At 35.6% G+C, this 20,505-nt stretch overlaps 1 protein-coding gene across 2 annotated transcripts in view; it reads right to left on the minus strand.

The window, feature by feature from the left end:
• MYOM1 (myomesin 1) overlaps positions 1-20,505 on the minus strand; it is a 164,033-nt gene that overhangs the window by 123,429 nt on the left and 20,099 nt on the right. For both annotated transcript variants that reach the window (XM_066246490.1, XM_066246491.1), the window contains exon 3: positions 6,517-6,657. In XM_066246490.1, the coding sequence (XP_066102587.1) occupies positions 6,517-6,657 (141 nt within the window). The remainder of the gene's footprint in view (positions 1-6,516; positions 6,658-20,505) is intronic.

Here is a 20,505-nt window from a genome sequence, read left to right on the forward strand (position 1 = left end):
CAGAGAAGTTAGATAACTTGCCCATGGTCATTTTCTTGGTTTCCTTAGTATATATAAATATGATTGAATCTATAATAAAAGATAAAGTTATTATCTCCTTCCAGAAAACACAATAGTAAAAATGAGATGCAGTTTATATGCCTGTAAATCTGATACATCACTATGTGCTTAATCTGGATTCTATAACTCAGCTAATATAACACATTGCTCAGAGCTGTTGCATGTATAAATAAGTTACAAATTTACATGAGATCCTTATGCATGCTGGGTTTCTTTTTAAGATAATAAAGGTCACATGTGCATATGCATGTATATGTATATATGTATGTGTATATATTTAATATGATGACCTTTATTTGTGCTTGCATATAGTTCTGATGAGATGATCAAACATGCACTTGAAGTGATATTTATAAAAGTGACTTGTTTTTATTTATAATTAATGATAATGGAAAGTGAGTGATAACCAAAAGTGCTGTGCCTAATGCAGTAGTTTATGATAGAATTTGTGCTGAGATTTATTAATGTTAAAAAATGTATGGGTTACTTTTAACCTCCTTCAATACCTTTGTTATCAACCCCATGAGATGTTTCACTGAGGGCGTATATTAATTAGATTGAAGATGCTCTTGAAATGGAGTCTCCTTAGACTTCTCAAGGCAGAATTGTATATTTGCTTTTCTTATAAAAATAATTACCTCCAAATTTAAGCCAATACTGCCATCGTGTTTACAAGTTCCTGGCACCTGAATTACGCAACTGGTTGAGGAATAAGACTAAACATTTGCCCAAGTTCAGAACTTCTTGTGGAATATTACTAAAACATCTGGCAGACAAGACTAATCTACTTTGTTTCTTACTAAACTTAGTAAGTTTAATTTCATTTTCTATATCTCTATCTTTTCAAATAATAATAAGATAGTCTCTATAAAGGAACTCAGTAGTATATCCACTATAATTTAGGGGGGGGGAAAGGGGAAATGAAAAAGTTTTAACTTCGTGTCCTGAATTACCTCTAAATTTTTTTCCAAAAAGAGATTGGGAATGAATTAATTAATAAGTGAATATAAAACAAACCAGAATGAATGTGTTTGGAATTCTCTATAGAGGTTAAAATACACTAAAGATATTTAAAATAAACTTTGTACTAGGATTCAGTATATAGAATAAGAGATGAAATTTAATGCTAGTATTTCCCAAAGTAGAAACAACTCTGTAAGAGAACTTGAACCTCGAACAATGAACATGCTGACATAGCTCTAGATGACAGAATAGACTCACACAGTCCCCTTGCCTATTCCACTTATAAATAAGCTGCACCTCGAAAGAGCTCTAGGTATTTCATGTGAGAACTCAAGTACACTTAAAAAATATTTTTGATCCAGAATACCGGGGACATTCGCCTTTAAATAAATATAAGTGCAGGTCAATGATAACCCTACTATAATATGGGTACAAGAACGTGATGCTAACAAGCTGACAAAAATGCATTACTACCCATTGAAAATGAAGTTAAAAGCTCCCCAATACTCTGACTATCTCTGAGAGTCTCAATTCAAAACCCGTTGCTGACACAGTAAACTCAAACTATTTCAGTGTATTAAATGGAATTTTCAAGTGCCATCCAAAGAAATGGTACTTTCCAGAAACACACTATAATTACAGAGTGTGTGTATGATGCAGTGACCAAGCCTAAAGGGACTCTCAGCTTTTCTACTACCAGCCATATGACTTGTACCAAGCCAGTGAGCTTTGATTTCCTGCTTCAAAAATTGATATGTTAATAACTTGTTATTGGATTTATTGGGGTGATACTGGTTATCAAAATTATACAGGTTTCAGGCACACAATTCTACAGCACATCTCTGTACACCATACTGTGTGTTCACCAAGTCAAGTCCCGGTCTCTCACCACTTATCCTCCCTTTACTCTTCTTCACCTCCCCCCATCCTCCTCCCCTAGAAAATCACCACACTGTTGTCCACGTCCATGAGTTTTCTCTCTCTTTTTTCTTTTTTGTTCAATATCTTGAGTCCTCTTACTCAGCCTCCACCCCCAACAGCTATCAGCCTGCTATAAGTCTGTCTCTGTTTTGCTTGTTCATTTTGGTCATTAAATTCCACATATTCATGAAATCATATGGTACTTGTCTTTCTCTGACAGGATTATTTCACACAGCATAATGTTTTCCAGGTCCTCCCTGTTGTTGCAAAGGGTAAGGCTTCCTTTTTATGGCTGAGTAGTATTCCATTGTATAAATGTACCACAGCTATTTTACCCACTCATTTACTGATGAGCACTTGAGCTGCTTCCAAATATTGGCTATTGTAAATAATGCTGCAAAGAAATAAGGATGCATATATATATTTTTTGAGTGGGGGGGAAAGGGAGAGAGATGAGAAGCATCAACTCGTAGCTGTGAAACTTGAGTTGTTCATTGATTGCTTCTCATATGTGACTTGACCAGGGGGCTCCAGCTCAAACTAGTGACCCCTTGCTCAAGCCAGCAACCTTGGGCTCAAGCCAGTGACCAGGGGATCATTTTGATGTCCCACACTAAGCTGGTGACACTATGCTCAAGCTGGTGAGCCTGCACTCAAGCCAGCGACCTCAGGGTTTCAAACCCAGGACCTCAGCATCCCAGGTTGACACACCATCCACTGTTTTACCACCAGTCAGGTGGTGCATATATCTTTTAAATTATTGTTTTGGGTTTCTTCAAGTAATTCCTAGAAGTGGAATTTCTAGGTCATGAAGCAGTTCCATTTTTAATATTTTGAGATAATAACTCCATATTGCTTTCCACAGTGACTGCACCAATCTGCATTCCCAGCAACAGTGCACAAGAATTCACTTTTTCTCCACATCCTCACCAATATTTGTTGTGTGTTGATTTTTGATGATAGCCATTCTGATAGGTGTAAGGTGATACCTCATTGTGGTTTGAATTTGCATTTCTCTAATGATGAAAGACATTGAGCATCTTTTCGTATGTCTACTGGCCATCCATATATTTGGAGAAGTGTCTATTCAGGTTCTTTGCCCATTTTTAAGTGAGGTTGTTTGTCTTCTTGGTATTGAGTAGTATAAATTCTTCAAATTAACCCTTTATCAGATATATCATCAGCAAATATGTTCTTTTATTCAGTGGGTTATCTTTTCATTTTTTATGGTTTTCTTTGCTGAGTAAAAGCTTTTTCGTTTGATATAGTCCCATTTGTTTATTTTTTTCTTTTGTTTCCCTTGTTCAAGGAGATATGTCAGAAAAAATATTGCTATGAGAAAAGTCCAAGATTTTACTGCCCATATTTTCTTCTAGGATTTTTATGGTTTCAAGTTTAAGATTTAAGTCTTTAATCTATTTTGGATATATATTTATGTATGATCTAGTTTCATTTTTTTACACGTATCTGTTTAATTTTCCCAACACCATTTATTAAATAGATTTTCTTTACCCCATTGTATGTTTTTGCCTCCTTTGTCAAATATTAATAGGACCATAAAGGTGTGAGTTTATTTCTGGGCTCTCTATTTTGTTATATTGATCTATAAGTTTCTTATTATGCCAGTACCATACTGTATTGATTACTATGTCCTTTTAGTATAGTTTAAAATCAGATAGTGTGTCCAACATTGTTCTTCCTCAAAAATGCTGTGGCTTTTGGGATCTTTTATGGTTCCATATAAATATTTGGAATATTTGCTCTAGTTCTATGAAATATGCCATTAGTATCTTGACAAGAATTGCATTAAATCTGTAGATTGCTTTGCGTAGTATGGACATTTTAATGATGTTAATTCTTCCTATCCATGAACATAGAATATGCTTCTACTTGTTTGTATCTTCTTCAATTTCTTTCTTCAGTGTCTTATAATATTTTGAGTAAAGGTTTTCTACATCCAAGGTTAAACTAATACCTCTCCAGAGCTGTACTGAGCATTTAGTAAGGTATAAAGTAACTAGTGTGATTCCCAGAAAACAATAGGTATTCAAAAAATGATAGTTTTTTTCTTGCTTTCTAATACTGTCAACACCATTAAAAAGAATTGTTTTCCACATAGTAATAATTATAGGAGATGTTTCCATATAAAAAATAAATAACTGGAAATAAAATCTAGAAGATAAATTTTTATCCATAATTTCTTTTATCACAGTTTATTTTGTAAGTTATAATTTCTTGAGAATAGCCTAGAAGACATAAAATTGTTTGATGGAAAAAGGGCAGAAAAAAGACAATGAAAAGCTTCATTTCATGCCCACACAGGTAGAGAGGGATGCCATTAAGTTTAACACCAAGTTCATAGTTTTAAAATATTTTTTAAAACAATGGGGAAAAATAAGAATATAAAATATTTCTCTCCTCTATTCCAGCCATCTTCTATAATGAATATGATGGCATATTACACCAACTGTGAAGAGACTGAGTCTGGGAAAATATACTTATTAATATGTTTCTCTGGAAAGTTACTTAAAAAATCAGATATTAAAAAATCAAAGGTATCCAATAAAAAGCTAAGAACAGAATATTATTTATTCCCTTACCTTCCTAATTGGGTTCAGAGCAATTATGACATTAATCTCTGAAACAATTCAGAAAAGAGCCATCAGAAAACAGGGGGAAGAAAAACACAGAAAAACAAAAATCGCAATTACATTATTGCCTAGTGAATTTCCTGATAGCATTTGCCTTGAAAGGACAGCCTCACTTGAGTATCACTTTAGCTCTGTTAATAGTTCTTCATTCAAATCAAAAGGAGAAAGCTTGGAAAACTCCCATTAAACTTTAATTTGGGAGGGGGCGATGCTCTGCTCCTCCGGGGCATCGCTATGTTGTGACCAGAGCCAGTCTAGCGCCTGGGGCAGAGGCCAAGGAGCCATCCCCAGAGCCTGGGCCATCTTTGCTCCAATGGAGCCTCGGCTGTGGGAGGGGAAGAGAGAGACAGAGAGGAAGGAGAGGGGGAGGGGTGGAGAAGCAGATGGGCACTTCTCCTGTGTGCCCTGGCCGGGAATCGAACCCAGGACTCCTGCACGCCAGGCCGACGCTCTTATGATTACAACCGGCCAGGGCTTATGATTACATTTCTTTATTCTTGTTTCATAAGGTGAATACATACAGAGCAAGAAAAGTATAGACTTATAAAAAAAAGATGAATATATAATCTATTTATAATGGAATAACTGGTAAGGGTTAAGTTAATTTTATAACATTTATCTGGTACTAGTTCTCAAAGCTCTGCCATTTCAACAAGAGAAGATCTACATTTATAGTATATATTGGGTCATTATAGCATCCCCTTTGAAAAAAGTGTTTAACTCTTGAAAAAGTTTTGAAAACCAAGGGCCCAAACAGAGTAAGTCCTTCCAGGTTCAAAACAATCAGGCTGGAGAGACTGACACAGTTTCCTGAGAGCACATTGGGGCTGAGGCCAGAGCCCCAAGCAATAACAAGGCTTGTGACTGTAGCCATAGCAGAGAATCGGATCAGGAGCTGGGATTTCAGATCACTGTCCTCTGCCTTCCCATCAGAAGGGTACAGAGGAGGGAACTAACACGGAGTTGGAGTGTCTAGGAGGCCTTTCCATTTAAACAAAGTTCTGAAAAGATGGGTGAGATAAAAAAAAACAAAAAAACTTTAATTTGGGGTCTCAGATAAGTTTCCTTTGGATATTATCATTCAAAAAATGCTTATATTAGAAACAGAAATTTGGCATTACACAAACTTGTGATTTAGTGTTTAGTTTAATATTTACGTCAAATAAATAATGATCTGTTGGTCATTTAACAAATATAAGCCACACATTCAAATTACAAGGTAATTCTTTTACTCAGTCTATGTTATGTAAGATTTCTTTTCCTCCTATTGAATAATAATTAAAACTACACAGGTCATCAAAACATTGTCCATCTACCTGAACCTATCATCTCATTTTTTAAAGTTTATTCAACATGTTAGGCCTGACCTGTGGTGGCGCAGTGGATAAAGCGTCGACCTGGAAATGCTGAGGTCACCGGTTCAAAACTCTGGGCTTGCCTGGTCAAGGCACATATGGGAGTTGATGCTTCCAGTTCCTCCCCCCCTTCTCTCTCTCTCTGTCTCTCCTCTCTCTCTTCCTCTCTCTGTCTCTCCCTCTCCTCTCTAAAATGAATAAATAAAAAAAAATTAAAAATTAAAAAAAAAATAATACAACATGTTAGTGCTTTGAACCTTTCTACTCTTTAGTGAGTAGTATTCAATACTAGCATAGAACACTCTCCCTTTAATTTCAACCAGTTACATATGTAGAATTAAGTTACCAATCATCCTCTTTTCTCATGTAGCCATCCTATGGGAGGGCAAAGACTTTTACAATGAACATATCTCTGTCAGTGCAGATTTTCAAGGGTCTTCAAACCTTTCTCAACTGTATATAGCCAATGCTCAATAAATGGCAGCTTCTATTCTTACAATTATTACTTGACAGCATTTAACTTTCACTTTATTATCATTAAAGCCAGGAAGAGAATGCATACTCACCGTCCTGAGAAAATTGGCACCATATAGTCACTTGGCAGATTTTCTTTCTCTTCCCCAGAGAGAAGGCTCTTCTTGGCTCTCTTTGTTTGGGGGCTCAACTTGGATGAATAATCTTCTAACATCAGACTGGAATCTGTAAGTCTGAAACAAAACCCCTACTATTAGACAATAACAAAAAATGTACTTGAAATATTAAAAATACTTAGAAAACAAAGTTTTAACTAGGGGGAGTTTTCACAGAATCCTAGATCCCTAATGTTATAATTATCTTTTATCTTTAGAATTAAAGTGGAGTGAAAAAGACCGCTACATAGACACAAGAGAAAAATAGGCCTATAGTAACTTCACGATGTTTCCCCTTAAGTTTCAAGGGAAACACAGCGGTGCTTTTGTAATAGTTCCAAATCTCCTTTTCTGGTAATTTTTTTTTTTTTTTTTTTTTAATTTTCAACTCTGCTTTTTTTCTTTTTTCTTTTTTTTTTTTAAATAAATTTTTATTAATGGTAATGGGATGACATTAATAAATCAGGGTACATATATTCAAAGAAAACATATCTAGGTTATTTTGTCATTAAATTATGTTGCATACCCCTCGCCCAAAGTCAGATTGTCCTCCGCCACCCTCTATCTAGTTCTCTGTGCCCCTCCCCCTCCCCCTAATTCTCTCCCTCCCTCCCATGTCCTCCCTCCCCCCACCCCTGGTAACCACCACACTCTTGTCCATGTCTCTTAGTCTCGTTTTTATATTCCACCAATGTATGGAATCATGTAGTTCTTGTTTTTTTCTGATTTACTTATTTCACTCCTTATAATGTTATCAAGATCCCACCATTTTGCTGTAAATGATCTGATGTCATCATTTCTTATGGCTGAGTAGTATTCCATAGTGTATATGTGCCACATCTTCTTTATCCAGTCTTCTATTGAAGGGCTTTTTGGTTGTTTCCATGTCTTGGCCACTGTGAACAGTGCTGCAATGAACATGGGGCTACATGTGTCTTCACGTATCAATGTTTCTGAGGTTTTGGGGTATATACCCAGTAGAGGGATTGCTGGGTCATAAGGTAGTTCTATTTTCAGTTTTTTGAGGAACCACCATACTTTCCTCCATAATGGTTGTACTACTTTACAGTCCCACCAACAGTGAATGAGGGTTCCTTTTTCTCCACAGCCTCTCCAACATTTGCTATTACCCGTCTTGTTGATAATAGCTAATCTAACAGGGGTGAGGTGGTATCTCATTGTAGTTTTGATTTGCATTTCTCTAATAACTAATGAAGCTGAGCATCTTTTCATATATCTGTTGGCCATTTGTATTTCTTCCTGGGAGAAGTGTCTGTTCATGTCCTCTTCCCATTTTTTTATTGGATTGTTTGTTTGTTTGTTGTTGAGTTTTATGAGTTCTTTGTAAATTTTGGATATTAGGCCTTTATCTGAGCTGTTGTTTGAAAATATCATTTCCCATTTAGTTGGCTGTCTGTTTATTTTGATATCAGTTTCTCTTGCTGAGCAAAAACTTTTTATTCTGATGTAGTCCCATTCATTTATCTTTGCCTTCACTTCTCTTGCCATTGGAGTCAAGTTCATAAAATGTTCTTTAAAACCCAGGTCCATGATTTTAGTACCTATGTCTTCTTCTATGTACTTTTTTCATTATAAAGGTCCTTTACATTCTTTGTTATGTTTATTCCTAGGTATTTTATTTTTTTTGTTGCAATCATGAAGGGGATTATTTTTTTGAGTTCGTTTTCTAATATTTCATTGTTGGCATATAGAAAGGCTATGGACTTTTGTATGTTGATTTTGTATTCTGCGACCTTACTGTATTGGTTTATTGTTTCTAGTAATTTTTTTGTGGAGTCCTTTGGGTTTTCGATGTATAGGATCATATCATCAGCAAAAAGTGATACCTTTACTTCTTCTTTTTCGATATGGATGCCTTTTATTTCTTTGTCTTGTCTGATTGCTCTGGCCAGAACTTCTAGCACCACGTTACATAAGAGTGGAGAGAGTGGACAACCCTGTCTTGTTCCTGATTTAAGGTGGAAAGTCCTCAGTTTTACGCCATTTAATAGGATGTTGGCTGATGGTTTATCATATATGGCCTTTATCATGTTGAGGTATTTTCCTTCTATACCCATTTTGTTGAGAGTCTTAAACATAAAATTGTGTTGTATTTTATCAAAAGCCTTTTCTGCGTCTATTGATAAGATCATGTGGTTTTTGTTCTTTGTTTTGTTGATATGGTGTATTACATTAACCGTTTTGCGTATGTTGAACCATCCTTGAGATTCTGGGATGAATCCCACTTGATCATGATGTATTATTTTTTTAATATGTTGTTGTATTCGGTTTGCCAGTATTTTGTTTAGTATTTTAGCATCTGTATTCATTAGAGATATTGGTCTGTAGTTTTCTTTCTTTGTGCCATCCTTGCCAGGTTTTGGTATGAGGGTTATGTTGGCCTCATAAAATGTGTTTGGAAGTATTGCTTCTTCTTCAATTTTTTGGAAGACTTTGAATAGAATAGGAACCAAGTCTTCTTTGAATGTTTGATAGAATTCACTAGTATAACCGTCTGGGCCTGGACTTTTACTTTTGGGGAGATTTTTAATAGTTTTTTCTATTTCCTCCCTGCTGATTGGTCTGTTTAGGCTTTCTGCTTCTTCATGACTCAGTCTAGGAAGGTTGTATTGTTCTAGGAATTTATCCATTTCTTCTAGATTGTTGTATTTGGTGGCATATAATTTTTCATAGTATTCTACAATAATTCTTTGTATATCTATGATGTCTGTGGTGATCTCTCCTCTTTCATTTTGAATTTTATTTATTTGAGTCCTGTGCCTTTTTTCCTTGGTGAGTCTTGCCAAGGGTTTGTCAATTTTGTTGATCTTTTCAAAGAACCAGCTCCTTGTTTTATTGATTTTTTCTATAGTTTTTCTGTTCTCTATTTCATTTATTTCTGCTCTGATTTTTATTATCTCCTTTCTTCGGCTGGTTTTGAGTTGTCTTTGTTCTTCTTTTTCTAGTTCCTTAAGGTGTGAAGTTAAGTGGTTTACTTCGGCTCTCTCTTGTTTGTTCATGTAGGCCTGAAGTGACATGAACTTTCCTCTTATTACTGCTTTTGCTGCATCCCTTTTCTGGTAAATTAATGTTCAAAATTTAGGCAGTCTATGTAAATAGTTTGGATATATTGTGCATACAAATCTTTTGGGGGATTAAAAAATGCTAAATATTCTGCATAGGGAGCCCAGGCAATTCAGATGCAGGGCTCCTAGGTTTAGCTTGGAGGACTTAATGTAGTATGGACATACTCATGTGTTTGTAAGAACACTGAATTTGTCAAACAATAGAGTTAATATATTTTATGTGAATACACAGTATCAAATGACTCAGAAAAATACAAGGTATGATAAAGAACCATTTGGTTAATTCTGTTGTACAGAACACAAAAATCAGCCCTTGTACACTGGCACAAATGTGCATTTGGAGATAGTGTTTCAATAGACCAAAAATGTAAACCAGTGGGGCAGCAAACATGAGAACAGAGATTGCACCTAGAGAAAAAGGATTGATGAAACTAAAAAATATAGTCTTATAATTCTCAAATTAACTTAAATGAGTTTCATTCAAACATATACAAAGTGACATAAATTTCAGGAGTTCATGGAATCCCTGTATTCAATCCATGGACTCAGGTTGAAAGCCTCTGATCTACACTGTAATGAAAGATGTTCATAATAGAGAGCCATGTGGGAGCTCTATGGAATATCCTTTTAATTTTTCAGTAGATTTGAAAGGATTCTAAAATAAAAAGTTAATATTAAAAAGACCTCTGGCCCTGGCCGATTGGCTCAGCGGTAGAGCGTGGGCCTGGCATGCGGGGGACCCGGGTTCGATTCCCGGCCAGGGCACATAGGAGAAGCGCCCATTTGCTTCTCCACCCCCACTCCTTCCTCTCTGTCTCTCTCTTCCCCTCCCGCAGCCACGGCTTCATTGGAGCAAAGATGGCCCGGGCGCTGGGGATGGCTCCTTGGCCTCTGCCCCAGGTGCTAGAGTGGCTCTGGTCGTGGCAGAGCAACACCCCGGAGGGGCAGAGCATCGCCCCCTGCTGGGCAGAGTGTCGCCCCTGGTGGGTGTGCCGGGTGGATCCCGGTCGGGTGCATGCGGGAGTGTATCTGACTGTCTCTCCCCGTTTCCAGCTTCAGAAAGAAAAAAAAAAAGACCTCTGGTGTCCTGACCAGTGATGGTGCAGTGGATAAGGCATCGACCTAAAATGGTGAGGTTCCCTGTTTGAGACCCCTGGCTTGCCCTGTCAAGGCACATATGGGAAGCATCTGTGACTTGGTGCTTCCCGTTCCTCCCTCTCCCCTGCCTTTCACCATCTCTCTCTTCTATCTAAAATCAATAGATAAAATCTAAAAAATAAAATTAAAAAGTCCTCTGGTCAAGAGAGAATTTGAAAAGTGCATGAAAGGTGTGACATGGGAGAAGTAAGCTGCCCAGTTGACACCTTCCAAACTGTCCAAACCTTGACCCTTTCTTCAATCTTTAAAAAGCATTAGGAAAAGCAACGATTACCTAAATTGGAAGCAGAAGGCAGGCCAAACATATATAATACAAAATAAATACATAATAATGCAAATAAACCTATCCCCTGTTAAAGAAGCAGCACAGAACTGCAAGTACTTCTAAGTTGAAGGGCACAGTGGCTCTGGGTCTGGTGGAGTAGGGTGGGTACTGCCTTTAAGCCCTGGACAGGAGTGGCAACATGGAGATGGACAATCTCTTCCTCACCCACTAACTACACCTTCCCCCAGGGTGAATATCTAGCTCTCATTATATGATCAGCATTAAAACTAAAGGTTAGAACCTTGACGTCAACCTTGTGGATTTGTTACCATTTGGAAACCTAAGTGGAATTTATTCCTAGCTGGCTGTTCCAGGCAGCAGCAAAATGTCTGCACTCTACTCCCAGCAGGTTACAAAGTACAGGCTATGCTTATTATACAAGTCTAAGTTTAAAGTGGCATTTTCCTACACCCCTTTATTCCATTACTATACAAAATAAAATTAATTATGGAATTTAAGTGGGGTTTTTTTTCTATTTCTAAAATACTTGCATTTTCCTATTTTCTCCAATTTTTTTGTTTTTGCTCTTTCCTCTGTATGATAGTCTCCCCCTTATCTATAGGGTATATGTTCTAAGACCACAACCGGATGGCTGAAACTACAGATAGTACCGAACCCTATACAGGTATATGCTATATAGTGTGTCTGTAAAGTCATGGTGCACTTTTGACCGGTCACAGGAAAGCAACAAAAGATGATAGAAATGTGAAATCTGCACCAAATAAAAGGAAAACCCTTCCAGTTTCTGTAGGATGATGTGGCAGCATGTGCGCATGTGCAGATGATGATGTAACACCGTGTATACAGCGGAGCAGCCCACGGCCATGCCAGTCAAGATGTGGATGGTACAGAGGAAAGTTCAGTGTGTTCTGTGGCTCGCTAAATTCGAATCTGTGACCAAAGTGCAACGTGGATATTGGTGCATTTATAATGAAGCCACCACATAGGAATAACATTACTTGGTGGGATAAGCAGTTGAAGGAAACCGGCAGTTTGGTAGAGAAACCCCGTTCTGGTAAGCCATCAGTCAGTGATGAGTCTGTAGAGGCTATACGGGATAGCTACCTAAGGAGCCCTAAAAAATCTGTGTGTGAGCCCACATCAAACTGCACTGAATAGGTATGAAACTGGGAGAGTTTTCCTTTTATTTGGTGCAGATATCACATTTCTATCGTCTTTTGTTGCTTTCCTGTGACCGGTCAAAAATGCACCATGACTTTATGGTCACACTGTATTTTCTTCCAATGCATACATATCTGTAATAAAGTTTACAGCTTCTTGTTGACATATCTGCATTGTATTGCTACTCTTGTGCTTTGGGTTTATTATTAATTAAAATAAAGCTTACTTGAACACAAGCATTGCAATACTACAACCGTCGCTCTGATAACCAAGATGGTGGCTTCTAAGTGACTAACGGGGGAAGTATATATAGCATGAGTGTTCTTGACAAAGGGATAATTCATGTTCCAGGCAGGATGGAGCAGGACATCCTGACATGTCATCTTATTACTCAGAATGGTACATAATTTAAAACTTATGAATTGTGTATTTCTGGAATTTTCCATTTAATGTTTTTGGACTACAGTTGCTAATTGAAATCCAGAAAGGGAAACCAAAATAAGGGGGGACTATTATACTTTCATTCTAATGTTTAGAGTAATTTCTTATAAATAATTTTTAACATTTATTTACATTAAAACAGCCATGACTTGGCATTCTTTTTGCTGTTGTTATTGTCCTTTTTCTTGTTATTTTCCCTTTAAGATAAATATTTTAAATGATGCATTTATCACATAGAATTTATTGGTAATAATGCTATTCTCACAGGTAAATCACAGCAACTAGTTTTTAATAATTGAATTTTATGGTAAAGATTTATAACACTATAATCAGTTTCTATTTTGTATTTCATTTGGAACAAAAGCTTTTATAAAAAGCTTTATGATATTACATACTACATAGTATTATTTAGAGAATCCAAGTTATTTAGGAAAAAACAAATTTTTGAAGTTTCTTCAAACTTTAAAATCTAATAAAAAAGGAGCATGTGCAGGATTAGATATTAAAATACTATACTATTTAGTAATGCTGATTTATTTACTAAAGCTAGCAAACAAAACTAATTCAGAGAAAATTTTAAGGAACTAACTATACAATAAGTGTAACTAATTGAAGAAAAATAATCAGTAATCTAAATACGGCCCCATGAACTCTTAAGTCTAACATATTACTCTATTGGTTTTTAAAGTTGAATAATGTGTTGCTAGAGGAGTTAAATAGAAATGTGAAATTTTAAATTCCTTTCAACTTAAAGAACAACTTAAAGAGGTTTATTAACCTCTTGGGCTTTTAGTTCCATCCAAAATTTGAAAATAATCCTCTGTCTTCTATGTCAGTTTCTGAGTAACACTAAACTTGATATATATACATCTGCGTGGGTCTTTTAACTGTTAAACCTACCCTTAATGTTCTTTCTGTACTCAGCTTAAATCTTGAAACTTTCTGAATTTCAATTTATAAAGGCAATGAAACTAAGCAATAGTTAAAGATTGATTTGCATATGCATGCCTGCACTCAGGTAGGCATATGTAACTATGTTTAGATAGAGTTACAGATCAATTATTTATGACCTCTGTTAATATGTGTTATGTTGTATTATGTCCTCTGTTATGTGTTGTGTTATGTCCTCTTTTACTATGCCTAAAGTTAGCAGAACTTAAAGTAACATTGTGGTGCATATGACCTCGTCATATCTATGACCACCAGTACCACGGAGAAGCGATAAAGCCAAGGAAAAGAAAGCTTTCTCTGGGAATACTTTAGGAACAAAGAAATAGGCTTACACTTGTATCCAATTCAGATGATGAACAACAACAACAAGAAAGATAACCTTCTGCTCTTACAACTTTATAATTATTCTTGACAAGAAAAACAAGAACAAACCCACTTACAGAATTCCAGAACTGGAAGAAATTTCTGGGATATTTATAGCGTTTTATAGATATGGAAGAGCTACAGCTCTTTGAAACTTGCCCATGTTTACACAGCAAGTTGGTAGCTGACCCAGGACAAGCAACCATCTAGGGTAGTATTCTTTCCACTAATACTAGTGACTGAGTATTCTTGATCCAAAAATATTGGTAGCATGCCACCTATATGCTTGTTTACTTATAAGTACTAAGCCTATGCTACTGTATAAATAGTCTCACTTATGAAACATTCAATCAATAGTTAAATTTTAAAGGTCAAATTTGATTTTTTTCAAAAATGGAAGTGCAAATATTTCTCTCTATACCCCTATGGTATGCCTTTGTAGACTCTCCACCCTGGAGATCATAACACCATATCACATTGCCCATAATGACTGTGAGGTTGATTTGCTATTCTTGATTTATTCACCTAAGTTGAGGTTTGTAAAACCATCACAGTCCAGTTGAAAATAAAGCACAAAAAGCACATTAAACTTTACGTGAATTAAAATACTCATTTCTTAAAGTAATGTTTATAATCACCATATAATTTTGGGAAATTGTCCTAGGTTCTCCAGAATGAGTAATTTATTAATACTTACATTAAGTATGGACCTGCTTACTGGCTATATAATTTTCTGAAAATATTCTGAGAGACTGTTGGCATGTTTCAGAAAAATGATAGGTTGTGAGCACTGTTCTTTGCTGACACTGCTCCCAAATCGAGCATCACATATCCCTATGCTCCTGGTTACACTGTATTATTGGTTTTCCCCTCTATCTTTCCCACTACCTATAGGGAGATGGTCTCATTAATCTTTGCATCCTCACACTGTCTCCGTGTTCAATAAATGCTTACTAAATGAAATAAAATAAAAATCCATCCTCCTATACTTATACCCTAGCTCAGTGATTGTCAACTCTAGCTTCACAACAGAACCAGCTGAGGAGCTACTAAAAATGACCAATGAAGGAGTGGGACTTCCAGGATGGTTAAGTAAGTAGTTTGACAGTTTCTCTCCTCCAAAGAAACAATAATAAAGCAGGATATAATTGTCAAAAACAATTCATTTGGGACTCTGAAAACCAACCGAAGGCATACACTATAGTGAGAAGTGGTTAGTCATAAAAAGTTAAGGAACTTCAGGTATAAACAGTGGGAGTCTTCACTAGCTTCCCATCTCTCTCCTCTAGCTCAGTCCATATGGTAAGTCTACCATGGTGCAGAAACGCATGAAAATCAGGATGTTCACTGCCGAAGGGGCTAATTTGATTTGGAGAACACATGATAGAACTCCACATCCAGCAGCTTTGTGAGTAAGAGTAGCAATCTAAATGGCAAACAAACAACAGAGGACCAGTAGGTCAGTTAGCCAGAGGTTTCAATCATGGTCAGGGCCAGCAACAGACAGGCAAATCAGCCAGAAATCCAACAGGAAGATCTGAGAAATAAGGCCATCTTAGGGAGCTGTCCTAAACTCTTCACATGACTATACAGGAAAAACTGGAGAGAGCCCTAGTCATCCACACACCATAAGATTGTGCATATATACTGTTCACAGTGGCCAAGACATGGAAACAACCAAAAAGCCCTTCAATAGAAGACTGGATAAAGAAGATGTGGCACATATACACTATGGAATACTACTCAGCCATAAGAAATGATGACATCAGATCATTTACAGCAAAATGGTGGGATCTTGATAACATTATAAGGAGTGAAATAAGCAAATCAGAAAAAAACAAGAACTACATGATTCCATACATTGGTGGAACATAAAAATGAGACTAAGAGACATGGACAAGAGTGTGGTGGTTACCAAGGGTGGGGGGGGAGGGAGGACATGGGAGGGAGGGAGGGAGAGAGTTAGGGGGAGGGGGAGGGGCACAGAGAACTAGATAGAGGGTGACGGAGGACAATCTGACTTTGGGCGAGGGGTTTGCAACATAATTTGATGACAAAATAACCTAGACATGTTTTCTTTGAATATATGTACCCTGATTTATTAATGTCATCCCATTACCATTAATAAAAATTTATTAAAAAAAAAAAAAGATTGTGCATATATAAAAGGAGAGGAAAGAGAGTCTGGAGCTAAGCAAAGCCAGAACATACTTAAACATTACTTGAACTTTAAATGTGCTTCCCAACATACACAGATCTATTGACAGGGTGGAAGCTTTACTGGATTGAGATGTCTGTACACACATCTGACAATTCATTGATCATCAGCCTATGAGTGTGATCCCCATGAATTCATGCTTAAAAATAAAAACAATAATTTTTTTTAGAAATTAAATTTAATGGGGTGACACTGGTCTGTAAGAACACATAGGTTTCAGGTAATCTACCATTTGAACTGTTGTTTGCATTGTGTGCCCATCACTCAAAATCAAATCGTTATCCATCACCATATATTTGTCCCTCTTTATTCTCCTTCCCCTACCCCCTTCCTTCTGGTTACCATTTTACTTTGGTCTATGTCCACAAGCTTCAGTTTTATATCTTGCCTATATGTGAAATAATATAGTTCTTAGCTTTTTTTGATTTACTTATTTCATTTAACATAATGTTCTCAAGATCCATCCATGTTGTCGTAAATGTCAATATATCATAATTTCTTACAGCTGAGTAGTATTCCATGGTATATATGTACCACACCTTCTTCATCCAATCCTCTATCAAGGGACACTTTGGTTGTTTCCATTTCTTGGCAACCATGAATAATGTGGCAATGGACATGGGGGATACATGTGTCTTTGCGTACCGATGTTTTTGAGAGGTTTTTGGTAGACATCCAGTAAAGGAACTGTTGGGTCATATTATAGCTCTATTTTTAATTTTTTGAAGAACTGCCATACTGTCTTTTATAATGGCTATACCAGTTTACATTCTCACCAGCAGTGAGAGTTTCTTTTTCTCCACATCTCCAATACTTGTTATTACCTGTCTGTTGATAACAAACAGCCAACCTAACAGGTGTGAGGTGGTATCTCATTGTAGTTTTGATTTGCATTTCTCTAGAAGCTAGTGAAGCTGAGCATCTCTTTATATATCTACATATTGTCTGTATATTTTTGTGAGAGAAGTGTCTTTTCAGGTCTCCTATTTTTTGTTGTTGTTTTTCATAGATATAAGTGTATAATTTTATGAGTTTGACAAATGAATTAACCCATGTGACACAGACCCCAACATAATATAAAACATTTCTATGGACTCCAGGAAAATATCCCTCTCAGTTAATCTCTACCCTACTCACTAAGATGAGTTTTCCCTGTTCTAGAATTTCAGACAAATGGAAGCATATAGTATCTCTTTTGCATCTGATTTCTTTTATTCTATTTAACAATTTTTAAAAATGTATTGTGTTGACATGGTTTCAAATGTCCTACTCAATATTACACCCTCTACACAGCTCTCCCCATTTTTTAGTTGGATTATTTGCTTGTTTGTTGTTGAGCTTCATAAATTCTTCATATATTTTGGCTGTTAAGCCCTCCTTGGAGCTGTTGTTTGTGAATATCAACTTCCGTTCAGTTCGCTGACCTTTTGTTTTATTGTCGGTTTCTTTTCCTGTGCAGAAGTTTTTTAGTTTAATATAGTCGTATTCATTCATCTTTGCCTTTACTTCCCTTGCCTTTGGGGTCAAATTCATAAAATGTTTTCTACGGCCAAGGTCTGTAAGTATAGTACCCATGTTTTATTCTATGTGATTTATTGTTTCAGATCTTATATTTAAGTCTTTGATCCGTTTTGAATTAATTTTTATGCATGGAGAAAGAACAACAATTTCAAGAAAAACTGAGCAGAGACATCAGCTGTCACATGGTGGTAGGTAAACAGATTCTTTAAATGTGTTCAGGCAAGCTAGTAAACAAAAAGAAAAACACAGCAGAAACAGATTTGGGGGAAATTCAGAATCAATAATTGCTGCAAAATATTATTTACAACAACATTTTCAACAACAAAATTTTGAGATATTTCAAAAAAAAGTGTGACTTACATTAAGAAAAAGAACAGTAAATAAAAATTGTCTTTAGGTAGTCCCTGATGTTAGATTTAGCAAAGGCTTCAAAGTAGCAATTATAAATATGTTCAAAGACTAATTGTTTTTTAGATTTTATTTATTCATTTTTAGAGAGAGAGGAGAGAGAGAGAGAAGGGGGGAGGAGCAAGAAGCATCAACTTCCATATGTACCTTGACCAGGCAAGCCCAGTGTTTCAAACCAGCGACCTCAGCATTCCAGGTCAATGCTTTATCCACTGCATCACCATAAATCAGGTTCAAAGACTAATTCTAAAAACTGCATTTAAATAATTGAATGAAAGTATTAAAATAATGATTTTTAAAATGTCAACAAAGAAAAATTATAAAATAGGATCAAATGGACATCCTGGAGTTTGAAAGTACAACAACTTAAATGAAAATTTTATTAAAGAGACTCAACAGTAGATTTTAGATAGAAAAATAATCAGTAAACTTGCATATAGAAACAACCCAATCTAAAAATCAGAGAGATACAAGAACAAATTAAAAGAACCTCATAGATCTGTGGAACAATATAAAACATACCAATATATGAATAACAACAGTATCTGAAACAGAGGAGAGAGAGAAAAGATAGAAAAATATATTTTGAAAAAAGTCATGTCTTAAGACTCCCCAAATTTACTGAAGGATACTAGTTTATGGATCCAAGAGTCTTAACCAACCAAGCAGAATACACCTAAAGAGATACACACCCAGATATAGCATAGTCAAACTATTAGAAGCCCACGCCAGAGAGAAACTTTGAAAGCAGCAAGAGGAAAATTATTCATCACATACAGAGGAGCAATGTATTAATGGCTGACTTTTCATCAAAATAATGCATCCCAGAAGGCACTGATATGGTATAAAACAGGCAGTAAAGGAGGAACAAAAGAACAAACAAAACCCCATGAGATATGCAAAATAAATAACAAAAGTGGCAGACATAACTCCAACTGTATCAGTAATTTTATTAATGTGAATGAACAAAAAAAAAAATCCAGGCAGAGATTGCCAAACTAGATTTCTTAAAAATCCCTTTTTCATGATGCTATGAGAGGCATACTCTAAATCCTTAGACACAAACAGTGGTCCCTCCTGATCCATGGGGAATATGTTCCAAGAATCCCAGTAGATGTCTGACATTGCAAACAGTACTGAACTCTATATACACTATGTTTTTTTCCTATACACATGTTCACTGCTGTATGTTTTAAAGTAAAAGGATGAATGAGACATATCATTCAAATGATAACCATAGAGGCTAGAATGACTATATTAAGATCAAACAAAATATACTTTAAATCAAGAAATGTTACTAGAGACATAATGGGAAATTTTGCAATGATAAAAGGATCAATTCCTCAGAAAATATATAATAATTATAAATTTATATGAAGAGTCCTACTAACAGAGCCCTAAAATACATGAAGCAACAAGTGACAGAATAAAAAAAACCACAGAAAATTGAAAATAGTTGGCAATTTCAATACTTCATTCTCAAAAACTGATAGAGCAACTAAATAAAAATTAGCAAGGATATAGGAAATTTGAATAACAGTATTAAACTGACCTAACTCATTTTTTTAGAATACTTCACCCAATGACAACAGAGTACATATTCTTGTCAATATTCTCTAGGAGACTTCACCTACTAGTCAACAAAACAATCTCAATTGATTTAAATGATATAAAATATAATTCCTGACAACAGAACATTCAAATAAATTAGAATATACAACAGAAAGAAATCTAGGAAATCTTAAATATCAGGAAATTAACAACATACTTGTAAACAACTCATTGGTCAAAAAAAGTTGCCACACGGGAAATTTGAAAATATTTTGAACTGCATAAAAACAAAGTACAACATATTGAAATTTATGGGATATAGCTAAAGCAGTGGTTATAGGAAAATTTATTGCTTTATGTGTCTAAGTTAAAAAAGAAGGTTTCAAATTAATAACTTAAGTTTTTATCTGGAGAAGTTAAAAAAAGATTAAATATGAAACAAGCAGAAGGGAGGTATAATAAAGATTAGAAGGGAAATCAACAAAACAGAAAACAGAACAATAGATACAATCAATGAAATAAAAGTTGGTTCATTTAAAAGATCAAGAAATTGACAAACCTTTTTGAGAGATTAACCACAAAAAACAGAATGAAAGAGAAGACATCTCAAAATCAAGAATGAAAGAGGAGACATCATTACCAACTCTACAGAAATTAAGAGGCTCACAATGAAATCATATAGACGTCTGCATGCCAACATACTAGACTGTTGGATAAAATGGAAAATTTTCTATTAAAATTCAAATTACCAAAATTAATTCAAGCAGAAATTTTTTAAGTCT

The sequence above is a fragment of the Saccopteryx bilineata genome, chromosome 11, assembly GCF_036850765.1.
Source record: "Saccopteryx bilineata isolate mSacBil1 chromosome 11, mSacBil1_pri_phased_curated, whole genome shotgun sequence".
NCBI lineage: Eukaryota > Metazoa > Chordata > Mammalia > Chiroptera > Emballonuridae > Saccopteryx > Saccopteryx bilineata.